We start from the raw sequence: 16,906 nt of genomic DNA on the forward strand, positions 1-16,906 counted from the left end.
TGTTTAGTTTTAGTTAATGTAGTACAAGAATAATCAGCTAATGTGAATTCTTCTTACGGGAATTTCTAGATTTTCCACCGGTGTTCCAAGCCTTTAGGATTAGGCAATACATAAATCCAGATTAATTTTGTATTATAAATTTATAGTTGCTTATTTTAGAGAAAAGAATACATTTTGCAATTATATATCCTTTATTAAACAAATCAGTTTTCCAATGTTTTACCTATACAGTATATGGGTGAATTGATTCTCCAACTTTGAAGGTCGTAGCTGGCTAATTGAATCTCAAAATTGGTGATTCACCCATATCAATTTGTGGTTAAAATTTGCTGTTAAAGATTTGCTCAGCTCTAATGCCTTACCATAAATGTCCCATGTTATCCCTAGTTTGTCTATTGTTTTATTCAAATGAATGTCCCTATAGACCTATAGATAAACTAATCACAGCTCCTGAATTGTTATATTAATGTCATTTTCCCTTCAATGGAAACAGGATAAGTGGCTATCCACGATAAATCTAAAGTTATATGGAGCTTTATTGTTTACGGTTAATGGGTTTTATTTGACAGCAATATTACAGATTCTTGTTTTACGGATTCGTAATTTGGTGGCCATAGCCTATTATATAGAGGCACACGAAGGTGTTTTTTTCCCCCTTTAATTTATGAGGAATCCAGTAAAAAAGATGTGCATATTGCATCCCATATCATATTACAGAAGTAATCTCCCCCTAGAAGCATTAAGTCCATATAGGTGCATAATATAGACCCATAGGGACTCCATATGCCACCATTGAGGATCCATAGGTAAATATGCCCTCAACAGACTCTTGGGAAGGGTTTTCCAAAAGCTGCAAAGAAAATACAGTGTAACATGGCTATGGACGGCTCCAGTCCGTTCTGGCTCTATGACTTTCATATTCTTTTGTCTTCATGACTCAATGCCTTTAAAAGAGACCTACCAATAGAAATGTAGGCCCTATCTAAATCTGAAATCTTCAAACCACCATATACATGAATGTTCACACACATTTCCCAGTATTCAATCCTATATCAGCATAAAATGTAGATGTTAAAAAATCTTTTTCACATTTTCAATTAAGGCTCAGTTCACATCTTGTTTTGTGCACAAGTGTGCAGTATACACGAGGAATACGTAAAAAAAGGTTGCAAAAACGTATGCATTTTAACATCTTTTTCGTATACATTTCTATATGCTTGATTCCGTTCTCACTTGAAAAAAACAGCACGTTTTCTGTTCATGAGCAAAATCAATAAAGATTTGTAAAGTCAAAATATGAAGGAAGTAGTAGGGAGTGGCTGGTGCCGGTACTGAGGGGCTTGGCAGGGGCAGGCACTGTTTTTCAAATGAGATGGGTAATTTCTCATAAATGGTGACAAAAACGTATACCTTTGACATATGCAAACATAGGGTTTACGTTTGCATACGTCAGCCATATGTCGTCCATTGACTTCAATACAAAAAAGTATACATTTGTCATACGTTTTTGAAAAGTACTTAAAAGCGTAGTAGACTACGCAGATTTCAGGACTTTGAAGAGAAAAAGGATCGGATATAATTACATGAAACGTATGCACATACTACACTATTGGGGCATCTGTCCTGTCCATAGGAATTAATGGACGCGCTGTGGCATTCGTTTTCACACTTTTTTTCCCGCGTCAATTCGTGCACGTCACACTTACATTAAAAACGAGATGTGAACAAACACTAGATTTTCATTCTAGGTAGATCTCTTTTAAGAAACCTAAACTCATGTCATGCATGCCTTGAATATCTTCTGAGATCTGAGGTTAAGGCCTCATTTACACGAGCGTGTGCATTTTGCGCACGCAAAAAAACGCAGCGTTTTGCGTGCGCAAAAGGCACTTGACAGCTCCGTGTGTCATCAGTGTATGATGTGCGGCTGCGTGATTTTCGCGCAGCCGCCATCATAGAGATGAGGCTAGTCGACGTCAGTCACTGTCCAGGGTGCTGAAAGAGTTAACTGATTGGCAGTAACTCTTTCAGCACCCTCGACAGTGAATTCCGATCACAATATACAGCAACCTGTGAATAAAAAAAAGACGTTCATACTTATCAAGAACTTCCTGCTTCCTCCAGTCCTGTCTCCCGGCCGTTGCCTTGGTGACGCGTACCTCTCTTGACATCCGGCCCCACCTCCCTGGATGACGCGGCAGTCCATGTGACCGCTGCAGCCTGTGATTGGCTGCAGCCTGTGCTTGGCCTGTGATTGGCTGCAGCTGTCACTTGGACTGAATCGTCATCCCGGGAGGTCAGACTGGAGGAAGAAGCCGGGAGTTATCGGTAAGTCAGAACTTCTTTTTTTTTTTTTACACGTTCATGTATATTGTGATCGGAAGTCACTGTCCAGGGTGCTGAACCAGTTTAACTCTTTCAGCACCCTGGACAGTGACTGTCTCCTGACGTCGTGTACCGGAATTTTTTTTGCCGGGTTCGGTCAAAACGAGATCGGCCGAACACGGTGAAGTTCGGTTCGCTCATCTCTAAATTCTGACACTCCGTTTGGATGTTTGTAAACAGAAAAGCACGTGGTGCTTTTCTGTTTACATTCAGAGTTTGACAGCTCTTGCGCGAATCACGCAGTTCGCACGGAAGTGCTTCCGTGCGACCTTCGTGGTTTTCACGCACCCATTGACTTCAATGGGTGCGTGATGCACGAAAAACGCAGAAATTTAGAACATGTCGTGAGTTTTTTTCAGCGCACTCACGCTGAGCAAAACTCACGGACTGTCTGCATGCCCCCATAGACTTGTATAGGTCCGTGCGACCCGCGTGAAAAGCACGCGCGTCGCACGGACGTATATCGTGTAAATGAGGCCTAAGTGCGGTTTTAAGTTTATATAATTGTGTTTTAATAAATGTTACTTGATTATTATGTAAATTCCAATATAAATTATTATGATGAAGTTAATTCTTTCCTTGCTTGGTGTTCTAAACTCATTTGCATACATGAATATCATACAGTGCTAATTACAAGACATGAGCGGTGTAAATAACAAGTGTAACTGGTGATATATTTGGATTTTGGTTATATACAGTATTAATGTATCCATGCTGGGCCCAAGATTAGTTGTATTATTTATTATTCTCTTACTGTTTCCACAAATGAATTGTCCGTGATTCACAGAACAAACTGCAGATCTTCTATGAAAGGCATCTACATCGACGGCCTGTTTTATTGTCCTGAGAGCTGCTCCTCACTGAATGTATTAGTTATTTTGTGAGACGTTCTGTTGATGCGATTATTTTCTTGTAGTTCTCGCAGTTGTATTTTACCCGATGGGACACATTAGACTTTTTTGTTACTATAAAGTACATTTTAATATGTTACTGTTATAAATGTAAACATTAGTATTTCTTTGCCTCCAGCTATTTTGCTGTATGAAAATCCAGGAAATCTTTCAGTACATGGTTTTGGATACTATCGAGTCGTATACACCTGAGAAAACTGAGGAAGCGGCTGAAGACGAACAAACACCGGCTCACGTTTCTGAGGAGATGAAAGCCCTGTGTGAACTCCGAGAACAGTAAGTATTATATTTAGGACCTTGTGCGTAATCCAGAGGATATTGCTAATTAGACTCCTGATGGGTATATTCGCATCCGTAGAGGATTTCCAGAGAATCTGTGAATATTTTGTTTATGAATTGGTCTGATTTTGAAAAATAATGCAAACCTGTATAGAAACTGATTTTTTTTGTAATGCTTAAAGTGACAGTTTAACACATTGGGGCAGATTTACTATTGGTGTTGCACCAGAATTCTGGCCTATGTTGCACCTTCTTTTTGGCGCAAATCATTTTAGACAAATTCATCAATGAAATGCGACAAAAAAAATGATTTTTGTAACTAGTCCAGCAATGTGGCGTGGCGTAACGGAAAATTTGGCGTGGCTTAAGATGCGCCAAAAGAAGTAGTTTCAGGCAGCAAAAATGTCTTTTAGCTCTATGGCCCACATTTATTATTTAATTGCATCTATTAACAATCACGTCTAAAATTGTGCCAAATTTGCACCAAACTTTGCAACATTTGTATCTTCACTCCAAAAAAGAAAACAGGCAAGAAAACTGGGAGTGGTCAAGATGTAAATGTACTTTTAGGGGGAGTTTACATGGCGTTTTTTGTCAGAAAGAAAAAATCTGCCCCAAAATTACTGCAGGAATTTTAAGGCAGATTTTGAATTGCCAGCGTTTTTTGACGCTTTTTTTTCACTTTTTTTTTGTGCCATTCTTTGCCTGCATTTTTTCAGCAGTTGACTCTAATGCGAGAGCTACGGGGAAAAGATGCAGCAAAAAAAACGCTACAGGTTTTTTATGTCTCCTATTGATTTCAATGAAAGGTCAGAGGTGGAAACTGCTCAAAGAAAGAGCATGATACTTTTTTTTTCCGCAAGTGGCCAAAAGCCGCCCAGTAAAAGAAAAAGCCTCTGTCTCCCATTGAAGTCAATCGGGGGCAGTTTGGGACTTTTGTTGGCACTGATTCTGATGCGGTTTCTGCACCAAAATCAGCACCAAAACGCTGTGTGAACTATCCCTTACTATTATTTGTAAAAGGCAAAGGTTAAAAAAAAGCTAATTAGTAAGCCTAAAAAGAAATTCAAAGAATCCGACAATTCCAAATGCATCGGGTGCACCACTTAATAAATTAAATGCAATTCTCGCCAATTTCATTAGTGAAAAATGTGCCATTATTAATAAATGTAGCCCTGTGTCTATTAGTGGATTTGAAGCACTATATGAGAAAAATAGAGCATTGATCAATGTAGAAATATATAAAAAAAATGAATTAGCACAGAATATTGGACCCACAAATGTTGTTCAAGGCTGAAAATTCAACTGGAAAACAAATAAAATTCCTTGTATTACTGAAGTAATAAATAAAGTAAATACATATTTTCAGTATGAGAAAGTCCTAGGATTAGATTTGGAGGTGGGAAAGGATTTCTTATCCAGGGCATCCATCTTTCCTGGAAAAAATAAACACTTTTCAAACCTATAGGTTGTTATTCTATTAAGTGGCTAGTCCTTCAGCTTTTTCTTTTTTCAATTTCTTTTTCTTTTTTTCTTTTTTTATCTTACTTCTATTGCTTTATGGATGTAAAAAGATTTATTTACGATTGTATATCTATAAATTTATTAATAATAAAATATTACTGTAAAAAGACTGAACATTCACTTTAAAGTGTAGGCTCACATTTAGGCCCCATGCACATGAACGTAAAAACGCCCATAATTACTATAGACTTCTATTGGCCACGGGTACCTTCCTGTTTGCTTACGGGAAGGTGCCTAGGCCGTTGAAAAATATGGAGCATGTCCTATTTCAGGCCGTAATTACGGCACAGGCAGGCCCATAGAAGTCTATGGGGCTCCCGTAATTACGGGTGGCTACGTGTGTGCACCCGTAATTACGGGAGCATTGCTAGGCGACGTCAGGGGATAGTCACTGTCCAGGGTGCTGAAAGAGTTAACTGATCGGCAGTAACTCTTTCAGCAACCGGGACAGTGACTACCGCTGGAGTTAATAGTATTAAAAGTTAACTTACCCAGAACTCCCTGCTTCTTCCACCAATCCGGCCTCCCGGGATGACGTTTCATCCCATGTGACCGCTGCAGCCAATCACAGGCCATTCATAGGCTGCAGCGGTCACATGGACTGCCGCATCATCCAGGGAGGTCGGACTGGATGTCAAAAGAGGGTTGCGTCACCAAGATAACGGCCGGGGTACATATGAACTTCTTTTACTTTCAATCGCTGCGGAAATTCTGCCCAAAAGGGCTGCCCCTTCTCTATCCAGCACTGATAGAGAGAAGGGGCTGCCGATTAGTGCAGAGAAAACAGGTCCGTAAATACTGGTGGAATACGGGTCGAATACGTGTGACAAAGGACCCGTATTTACGCCAGTATTTACGGGAGGATAAAAATAAGTTCGTGTGCATTAGGCCTAATTCACATGAGCGTATTGAGTCCGTGATATACGGTCCGCATGTCGGCTGCATTTCCCGGACCAAACACACTGCAGGGAGCCGGGCTCCTAGCATCATAGTTATCTATGACGCTAGGTGTCACTGCCTCGCTGCGGGACAACTGTCCCGTACTGTAATCATGTTTTCAGTACAGGACAGTAGATTCGTGGGGAGGCAGTGACACATAGTGTCATAAATAACCTATGATGCTGGGAGCCCGGCTCCCTGAAGTGTGTTCGGTCCGGGAAATGCGGCCGACATGCGGACCGTATATCACGGACCGAACACGCTCATGTGAATTAGGCCATTAGGAAGACACATTATTTTGTATGCCTATAGATGGAAGTCCATACACCGACTACCGGCTGCCGTAAATGGCAGATTGAAATCTGTGGACTGTTCTACACAATGAGGCTGAGGTACACAAACCTTTTCTAGCAAAACAACTGCTACAGGAACTGCCACACCGTTGTTGCAGTAAACAGAAATTCATTGAATTGCACAAAAGACGCATGTACCAGCAACTTTCATAAGATTTTAATCCAACTGTGACCCTACAAGATAGTAAGAAGAGAGACATAGGATGATAAAGATAGCATACAAGGTGCATGTAAGCCAGCCGTTGCATGACTATGATACTTGCAATCCATAAGAATACAATGAATTGCATGTACTGTACATGCAACTCTCATTACATTTTCATGCTACTGTCCTAAGATAAAGATATCATAAGGAAAGAAAAAAAATTAGCATAAATTGTGAGACAGTTGCTATTATATTTATCATGAACACCAGCTACAGTTGAAATTGGAGCTGTTCTACAAAAAAATATATTTGCAGTCCTGGCCTCGAGCCTATTAAAGGCACACAGAGTCCTTGCAGCTCTGTTTTATGGACCCGAAAACATGCCATGTGGTGCCTTCATATCGTGGCGTATTACAAAAGTTTTTTCCTCTAGAAGCAATGCTCACACGTGGGAATACCTCTGCAGTATGGCATCTGATGGAACATGTCACAATTTTCTTTATGTTGGTTCCATATGAAATCTGACAACTCACTATGCCTCTGTATGAATTTCAAGGCTTATGGGGCTATAGTAAAGCCCCATAGACTTCTGAGGTCTACTTCTATTCTAGTCATGTACATGAGCCCTTAGGCCACATGCACACAAACGTGTTTTTGCGGCCGCAATTCCCCCGAAAATCCACGGGAGAATTGCGGCCCCATTCTTTTCTATGGGGCCATGCACACGACCGTAGTTTTTACGGTCCGTGCATGGCCCGGGAACCCGCACCGCAGAAAGAACGGGCATGTCCTATTACGGCGGCCATGTGCATGTCCCGCGATTTGCGGGCGGCCCGCCGCTGACAGTCCGCAGCCGGCCGACCCGAAAATCACGGCCGTGCACACGGCTACGGTCGTGTGCATGAGGCCTTAGACTTTTAGACTTTAGAGGAAATTAGTGCATTAAATGAGATTTGAAACATAAGCCCTTGCAGCACTTCTGATTGGTGAGATGAACAATTTATATATTGCAGATGATAAATGTTTGCAATCATTTATCCGTTTTCGGGCATCTCAAAGATTTCCTCATATAATAGATAGATTTATTATAATAATCTAATTTGTTAAAACTTTTTGTCCAGGATAAAGAAAACAGACACTAAGGAATATATTACATATCTAGCAAACCATTTGAACACACATGGATGTAAGTATGATATTGTATATGTAGACTGTTGAAATATTTTTCTCTTTAAGTAGCTCAAATTTTATCTTATTTGATAGGCTGAGTTCACACAGAGTTTTTTGCACGCAGAAAATTCTGCCTCAAAATTCAGTTTGGAATTTTGAGGCAGATTTTCATCTGTTTGCCGCGTTTTTTGTGGCGTTTTTCGCTCGCGCCCATTGAGTGCCACGTGCAAAAACCTAGCGAAATATGCTTTCTCTGCCTCCCTTTGTTGTCAATGGGAGGTCAGAGGCGTAAACGCCCGAAGATAGGACATGTTGCTTCTTTTTACCGCTCGTGGTAAAAAAAACGCGTCCGCCTCCCATTGAAATCAATGTGAGCCATATTCGGCCGTTTTTTGCCGCGTTTTCCGACGCGGTATCCGACTCAAAAAATGTGTCAAAAAGCTCTATGTGAACAGGGCTATATAATTATCTGAATATAAGTAAGTAGGCTATATTTACTAAAGAACATTTGTTCCTTTCATAATCACAGTAATAATGTAAAAACTATGTTATATTGGTTGCTTCTGTCTCACACTATGTTTTGTTTAATAATCTGAAACAATTTACAGTGACAAATATGCAATAATAGGGGGGCATTTGATATAAAAAGAGCCCCCCTGAATTTGGGTCCAAAGCAGCACCTTATCCTGTCACAAATAGAGAGCAGCACAATACAAAAAGCGAGCAGTACAGTACATTTAGCAGAGGTAGAGAGTAGTACAGTATATGTAGTGTAGATAGAGAGTAGTACAGTACATGTAGATGAGGTACAGAGTAGTATAGTACATGTAGATGAGGTACAGAGTAGTATAGTACATGTAGTATAAGTAGAGAGTAGTACAGTAAATGTAAAACAGGTCAACTAGAGATTAGTGTTGTACAGAGCACAATACATGTAGTACAGGTAGAGAGAGAAGTACAGTACATGTAGCAGAGGTAGAGGGTAATACAGTAAATGTAGTGCGGATAGAGTAGTACAGTACATGTAGAAGAAGAGGAGATTAGTACAGTACATGTAGATGAGGTACAGAGTAGAGCAGTACATGTAGTATAGGTAGAGAGTAGTACAGTAAATGTAAAACAGGTCAACTAGAGACTAGTGTAGTATAGATAGAGAGCAGTACAGGACATGTAGCACAGGTAGAGAGCACAACGGTACACGTAGTACAGGTAGAGAGCAGTATGGTACATGTAGCACAGGTAGAGAGCGGTACAGTACATGTAGCACAAGTAGAGAGCGGTACAGTACATGTAGTACATGTAGAGAGTAGTACAGGGCATGTATTACAGGTAGAGAGCAGTACAGTACATGCAGAAGATGTATAGTGTATTACAGTACATGTAGAAGAGGCATAGAGTATTACTGTACATGTAGAAGAGGTATAGAGTATTACAGTACACATTTAGCGTCCACGGCCGCGGACCGTCGGATTACTCACCCCCCGACAGCCGCAGCCACGGATCTGTGAGCACCGGCCTGCATCTCCTCCCCAGGAGACGCCAGCGCTCACTTCCGCTCCGTTCTGCTGTGTCCCATAGGGTGCGCTCGTGCCCGGCCTTAAAGGGCCAGCGTGCACACATGAAAATAATAATCAATTTACCCATGATCACCCTGGACTATAAAAAGGGCTCTGCCCTTTCACTCATTGCCTGAGCATTGTTGTGATTACCCGTGCAAGTCTTGCAAATGGTCCCTTAGTGTTATCCAGTTCCCAGTGTTCCCGTACCTGCTACCTGTATCTTGTATCCCATGCTACCATTGTTCCTGTGCCTTAGAAAGTTGGAGTCATGTTGTGCCATCGGTCACGCCTACTGTGTTACACCATACCTAGTGTCTGCTGCCAAGGTTCCATCTGAGCCTAACCATTACTACTGCCTGAACTGCGACAGGTACCCTTGTGCTTGGATTATATAGACAATGACTTGGTACACTGTTTGGCCAGCTGCTATCCCGCTATCCCGATCGTGACAGTACGCTCAGGCCATGGACCAACAGAGCATTTCCTTCTGATGTCGCAAGGATCGCTCTCGTCATCTCCCTCCTTACTGGCAAGGCCCTAGCATGGGCGAATCCTATCTGGGAGCGTCAGGGACCAGAGACCCGTGACTTTCAATGTTTCCTACAGACTTTTCTCACGGTATTTGAGGAACCTGGACGAGTCCCGTCAGCAGCTGCATCTCTGCTGTCCCTTCGTCAGGGAGACATCTCCGTGGGCGAGTACGTCATTCAGTTTCGCACAGTGACGGCAGAGCTATTCTGGAACAACATGGCCTTGGTGGCTACATTCTGGCAGGGACTGTCTTCCGAGATTAAAGACGAACTTGCCGCTTGTGATCTGCCACCTACCCTGGATGACCTCATTCTTCTTACCACCCGGATTGACATGAGGATCCAGGAGCGATCCCAAGAGGTTCGTCGGGAGAGAAGATTCCCCACGCTGGCTCCTAATTTCCAGCAATCCCTGTTGCCCTCACCAATTGAGAGGAGCCTATGCAGGTGGACCGGCTCAAATTGTTAGCCCAGGAGAAACAACGCAGACGCACTTCGGGACTTTGTCTGTATTGTGGCCTCGGAGGCCATGTTGTGCGTTTTGTGTCCTCAGAAGCCAAAATGACCAAAATGCCTAGGATTGGTTGGAGAGACAACCCTAGGTGGAACGGCGCTGAATAAAAAATTCTCTTCATGACTGTTCATCCCCGTGACCATAGAGTCTGGCGAGAAGACGCACCGGGTCTTTGCCTATCTGGACTCTGGGTTCGCAACAAACTTCATCCAGGAAGACCTAGTGGATCTTCTCTATTTACCCACAGTCGCTCTGGAGACGTCTTTGGCTGTTGCTTCGGTGAATGGACTGCCTCTGCCCGACCCGATTTGTATCTGAAACCAAGCCGCTGAAGCTCCAGGTTGGAGCCCTTAATACTGAACTTATTTAGTTTCTTGTTTTGCCTAAAGCCATCAATCTTGTCCTACTGGGCCTGCCTTGGCTCCGACTACATGCCCCAGTCCTGGACTGGAATCTGGAGAGGTTCTCCAATTGGGCTCCAAATGTCGCAGCCGCTGTCTGTTGCAGATCCATCCTGTCCAGCCTCCTCTGCCTCAGTCATTGGCAGGATTGACCCCTCATTACTCTGTTTGCGGATGTCTTCAGCAAGAAAGAGGCTGAGACGCTTCCCCCACACCGGGCTTATGACTGTTCCATTGAACTGGTTCCCAATGCGTCCCCCCTCCCTGTGAATACCCTCTCTCCTTGCCAGAGACTCAGTCTATGTCGGTCTGTATCATGGAGAATCTAGAGAGGGGTTTCATACAAAAATACTCCTCCCCAGCCGGGGCCGGGTTCTTCTTTGTCAAGAAAAAAGACGGATCTCTTCGACCTTGCATTGACTACTGTGGTCTCAATCAAATCACGGTCAAGAACAAATATCCATTGCCACTAATTTCCGAACTATTTGACCGCATACGAGGAGCCAAGATTTTTTCGAAACTCGACTTGCGTGGGGTTTACGATTTGATCCAGATCCGCCAGGGTGACGAATGGAAAACGCCATTCAACACTTGAGATGGGCACAATGAATACCTGGTAATGCCCTTCGGTCTGTGTAACGCTCCCGCCGTCTTCCAAGAATTCATCAATGATATCTTCCGAGATCTTCTCTGTCTGTGTTGTGGTATCTCGGTGATATTCTGATTTTTTCTCCAGATCCGATGGCTAATCGGAGGCGTGTCCGTCAAGTTCTGCTGCGATTAAGGGAGAATCGTTTGTATGCAAAAATGGGGAAGTGAATTTTTAAGAAGAATTCTCTACCCTTCCTGGGCTACATCATCTCAGACCAAGGCCTCAAGATGGATCCTAAGAAGGTAAAGTCCGTCCTGGAATAGCCACGTCCTCAAGGCAATTTATCCCACACTTCTCTTCACTGTCGGCTCCTATCTCTACCCTCACCAAAAAAGGTATGAATGCCAAGGTGTGGACTCCAAAGGCAATTTTCATTGGAGGTGGACGCCTCTTCTGTTGGTGCAGGTGCAAATAATCATCAATTTACCCATGATCAGCCTGGACTATAAAAAGGGCTCTGCCCTTTTACTCATTGCCAGAGCGTTGTTGTGATTACCCGTGTTAGTCTTGCAAATGGTCCCTTAGTGTTATCCAGTTCCCAATGTTCACGTACCTGCTACCTGTATCCTGTATCCCGTGCTACCGTTGTTCCTATGCCTTAGAAAGTTGGAGTCGTGTTGTGCCATCGGTCACGCCTTCTGTGTTACACCGCACCTGGTGTCTGCTGCCAAGGTCCCATCTGAGCCTAGCCGTTACTACTGTCTGAACTACTACAGGTACCCTTGGTACTTGGACTATATAGACATTGACTTGGTACACTGTTTGGCCAGCTGCTATCCCGCTACGGTGGTATGGCCCAGTGGGCCCACATACCCACACATCCTGACTACATGTAGACGAGGTAGAGAATATCACAGTACACGTAGACGAGGTATAGAGTATTACAGTACATGTAGAAGAGGTAGAGAGTATTACATTAGGTGTAGAAGAGGTAGAGAGTATTACAGTACATGTTGAAGAGGTAGAGAGTATTACAGTACATGTATAAGAGGTAGAGGCTGAATCTTCCATAAAATCGCATTGTCTGAACATCGGCACTGACTGAAGCACTGTAAGTTAAATGTGGTTTGCCCTTATGATGGTCTAGGAAAGGCAATTACAAGTTGAAAATATTATAACATGAGGCCATTGTAACCTGAGGGACATCTGTAGAATGTAAAATATTTTATTTGTTTAATTTTAGCTCTTTTTATGATGGAAAAAATATCTTTTACTCTGGAGTCAGCTACTGACAACATTGCAACTGATGTACAATCAAATGATACATTTTCTGATCAAGCCCACAACATTGACGACTTTTTTGTTCCAAATATGGATGATGAACTTATAAAAGTAAGTTTAAGGCAAGCATGGTATAGTCAAGATAATACATGTGAAAGTAAAAAAAAAAAGGGCATTTAATTAAACTTCCTCTAATTCTAAATTAATTTGGAGAGTACGCTGCGTGAAACTCACTGCATAAAGTCAATGGGTGCGTAAAAACCACGTGATTTGCGCAAAAACAAGAAGTGCTTTGCGAGTGCGTGAAAAACACAAGCCACTCACAAAGCACACTAACGCAACGCACACCGACCAGAATTTACACACATTTTTTACACGCGTAAATCTGACAAGCTCGTGGGAGTGCAAATAAGGTTTCCTTTCACTAACAGCAAGCAGACATCTTGAATTAAATCACAAAGTGTATTACAAAGTTGCATACATTTTTAGTATATAATGATTCAGCTTTACGTACATAAAACTTGAAGACAATGCCTTCGTAATGAAATCCACAGCAGGGGAAAGGTAATATTACATGCTAACCACTCAAGCTGGATTTAGTCAGTGTAAGAGCTGCTATTTGATAGCAGGTATGGCTCATCATAGTGGGCAGTCCTGAGTGGGTGATCCCACCCATATAAAGGCCATATGTTGAAATAAGTGCATATGGAGAGGAATTGTCTTTGAGACAATACATTAAAGGCTATGTACACCTTTGAAAAGTGTGATTGGTGCAACTTTCTAATTACTTATTAAAAATTATTTTAACTTTTTGAGACACAGCTGCTTTGTATCCTGTTTACAGAACAGCTGTATCTAGCGCTGAAACCTGTATCCGTCAGGTCAGCGGTAAGGACTAATTCAGTGTCAACAGGGCCTGCGTATCTTTGACACTCAGGATCCACCTGTTGTCGATCACATGTAAGTTAACAGCTCTGACACGCAGGACCCGCTGTCAGCGGACTTGTCAGTGCCGCTGACCTGACAGATACAGGTTTCAGCACTAGGTTTCCGTATAAAGGATACAAAGCAGCTGTATCTCAAAAAATAAAAATTATTTTCAATAAAAAAAGCGACTCGAAAGTTTCACCAAACACACGGATAGACATTTTATTTAAAAAATCATAAAAAATCATAAAAAAATTAAAATGTGTACATAGCCTTTAACCCGTTAGTGACCTCACCATAGTGTTTTTACGGTGGCCACTAATGGGCTTTATTCCGATGCAATAGACTTTTTACGGCGCTGCATCGGAATAAACAGAGCAGGGAGGGGTCAAATCTCCCTGCTCTCAGCTGCTAGAGGTAGCTGAGGGCTGGGGGCATCCCTGCTCGAATGAGTGAGATCGATATCAGTATCGATCTCACCCGTTTAACCCCTGAGATGCGGCGCTCAATAGGGGGTGCCGCATCTGAGTTGTTTTGGAGAGAGGGAGTGAGCTCCCTCTCATCCCACTGACACCCGGCGATAATATTGCCGCGTGTCTGTGTCTCCTATGGCAGCCGGGGGCCTAATAAAGGTCCCCAGGTCTGCCTGTAATGAATGCCTGCTAGATCATGCCTCTGGCATGACCTAGCGGATGCCTGTCCATTTTACACGGGCAGGCATAATACACTGCAATACAGAAGTATTGCAGTGTATTATAAATGTGATCTGATTAGCATAGTGAAGTCCCCTAGTGGGACTAGTAAAAAAGTAAAAAAAACAGTTTCATAAAAAGTGGAAGAAAAAAAGTGAAAAATCGACTTTTCCCCCTTACAAACTGCTTTATTATTAAAAAACAAAATAAAGTAAAAAAGTTACACGCATTTGGTATCGCCGCGTTCGTAACGACCCCAACTATAAACATATTACATCATTTAACCTGCACTAGGAACGTCGTAAAAAAATAATATAAAAAAATATGCAAAAATTGCTGTTTTCTTTGAATCCAGCCTTAAAAAAAATTTGATAAAAAGTGATCAAAAAGTCGCATCTACTCCAAAATGGTACCGATAAAAACTACAAGTGGTCCCGCAAAAAAAAGCCCTCATACAATTGCATAGGCGAAAAAATAAAAAAGTTATGGCTCTTCAAATATGGAGACGCAAAAACAAATAATTTTGAAAAAAAAGTGTTTTCAAAGTGTAAAAGTAGTAAAACATACAAAAACTATACAAATTTGGTATCGTTGCAATCGCAACAACCCACTGAATAAAGTTATTGTGTTATTTATACCACACGGTAAACGACGTAAATTTAGGACGCAAAAAAGTGTGGCAAAATTGCAGGTTTTTTTCTATTTCCCGTCCAAAAAAAAGTTAATTAATACGTTATATGTAGCCCAAAATGGTGCTATTAAAAATTACAACTTGTCCCGCAAAAGAAAAAAGACCTTATACAGCTATATCGACGCAAAAATAAAAAAAGTTATAGCTCTTTGAATGAGACGATGGAAAAACGTTAAACATGGCTTGGTCATTAAGGTCTAAAATAGGCTGGTCACTAAGGGGTTAAGAAGACTATAGAAACAGTAATTTGTATAAAAGCCAGTTTATTGAGCTCAGTACTAGCTGCCCGGTGGTTGTTGTTGTTTTTTATTATTGTTGCTGGTGGGGTTTTTTTATAAATAGGGAAATACATATAATTTTAAATGTGTGCAGATCTAAATTATTTGTTTTTGTGCTACTTGAATGATATTAAAAATTTACCGAACATGCGTAGAAAAATTTTACCCATTTTCATTACAACATGGCTTTGAGCAATACATCAGTCTATTCATCAGTGCCAAACCAGTTTCTAGTTACTGAGAAAAACTTCAAATAAGGCCTGGTGTGACCATCACCTTCTACTTGCGGCTGCATGCTGTTGATATAGGTATGAAGAAAGGTTTTCCGTAGTATTTCGTCTTCAGAAAATAATCTTTATGGTTTTAGACCTTCAGAGTTCTCTACACAATATATCTAGGGCTAGCTTCTCATAAAATTGAGCTATAGAAGGTTATTTCAAATGCCACACTCCACACTTAGATATGAAAGATGTACTAGTTGTTTTGGGGGCTGTGCTTCTTTTCTTGCTTTCCTGATTTGATGATATTTCATATAACCCCCTGTGTCAGTATGACTGTAGATTGAGACAATAAAAAAGATTTCTGTACTATGGGCAGAGGAATATTTTAACTGAGTACATAAAATATGAATTCTTCTGCTTGTTCACAACCTCCATACTTAAGGTAAATCAAACAGATTGGGTCACAGTGACACATTTTATATGTCCCCGAGGTCAGGAGGCAGTAAATAACAGACTTAGACTGGTTCATTCCCTTTAGACCGGAGTTTTTCATTTTTAATGTGTGGATCACACAGAGCTTCTGAAAATAAAATGCTTTGGTAATAATATTTTTAGTACTATTTCCTACTCTGCTGCTCTGAAGAATGAATGCATAGTATATTCACTTTATTTTATGAGTGTTCCCTAATCCTTTTCTCCTAGAGGGCTTTCCAGGAGCTCCTGCAGTATATAAAATATTTAACAGTGAAGGTTATTATAAAGCATTCATGTGCACTGGTTACAATGTGAGTCTTCAGTATTTACTAGATAGATAATAAGCCGGGACTACATGAGTTTTGTCATGCAATGTTGTATTCTATTCATTTGCAGTGGTTTTTCCACCAGTCTTCGTAAAGTGGGTACTGTAGTTGGAGTGATTTGTGCCAAATGTATTAAAAGGTGCATGCCTTTAAATAAATTTGAAGCATTTTTACCTATCATAGTAGGCACAGATTTATTTTCCTGTCTGTCTGAGTAGGCGTTGGCGTAAACTGCATCATCAATGTGAACTATTGATGATATGATTTTAAATTTATAAGCTAATTAATAAATTACTTTATAATATTTCACACACTCAGTGGTGTACATAGTACCTATAAAAACTACAACCTGTCCCGCAATAAACAAGCCCTTACACAGCATTTTTTTAGTGTAAAGTTCTGGCTCTCAGAATATGGCGACACAAAATGTGCAGAGTGTCCAAAAGCGGAAAGCTGATAAGATCGGGCACAATTTATCAGTGCGACACTGGCCACATATCTCTGAAATATTTCTTATTTACCCCATTATTATACCCTCTTATTATACCCTGATGTACTCAGCACAGATTACATATGTCCCCACATTATAAACTGAAATACCAGCAAAATATCAAACAGAGCAACTATCAAGGAAAATCTGTGCTCCAAAAGCTAAATAGCACCCCCTTCCTTCTGAACCCTACAGTGTGCCCAAACAGCAGTTTACGTCCACAT

General features: G+C 41.3%; 1 protein-coding gene across 1 annotated transcript in view; it reads left to right on the forward strand.

Moving 5' to 3' along the window:
* ERICH6B (glutamate rich 6B) overlaps positions 1–16,906 on the forward strand; it is a 157,051-nt gene that overhangs the window by 71,827 nt on the left and 68,318 nt on the right. Inside the window, exons 7-9 of the mRNA XM_075850233.1 lie at positions 3,415–3,572; positions 7,658–7,722; positions 12,546–12,694. Of these exons, the coding sequence (XP_075706348.1) occupies positions 3,415–3,572; positions 7,658–7,722; positions 12,546–12,694 (372 nt within the window). The remainder of the gene's footprint in view (positions 1–3,414; positions 3,573–7,657; positions 7,723–12,545; positions 12,695–16,906) is intronic.

The sequence above is a fragment of the Rhinoderma darwinii genome, chromosome 2 (genome assembly GCF_050947455.1).
Source record: "Rhinoderma darwinii isolate aRhiDar2 chromosome 2, aRhiDar2.hap1, whole genome shotgun sequence".
Classification (NCBI taxonomy): domain Eukaryota; kingdom Metazoa; phylum Chordata; class Amphibia; order Anura; family Rhinodermatidae; genus Rhinoderma; species Rhinoderma darwinii.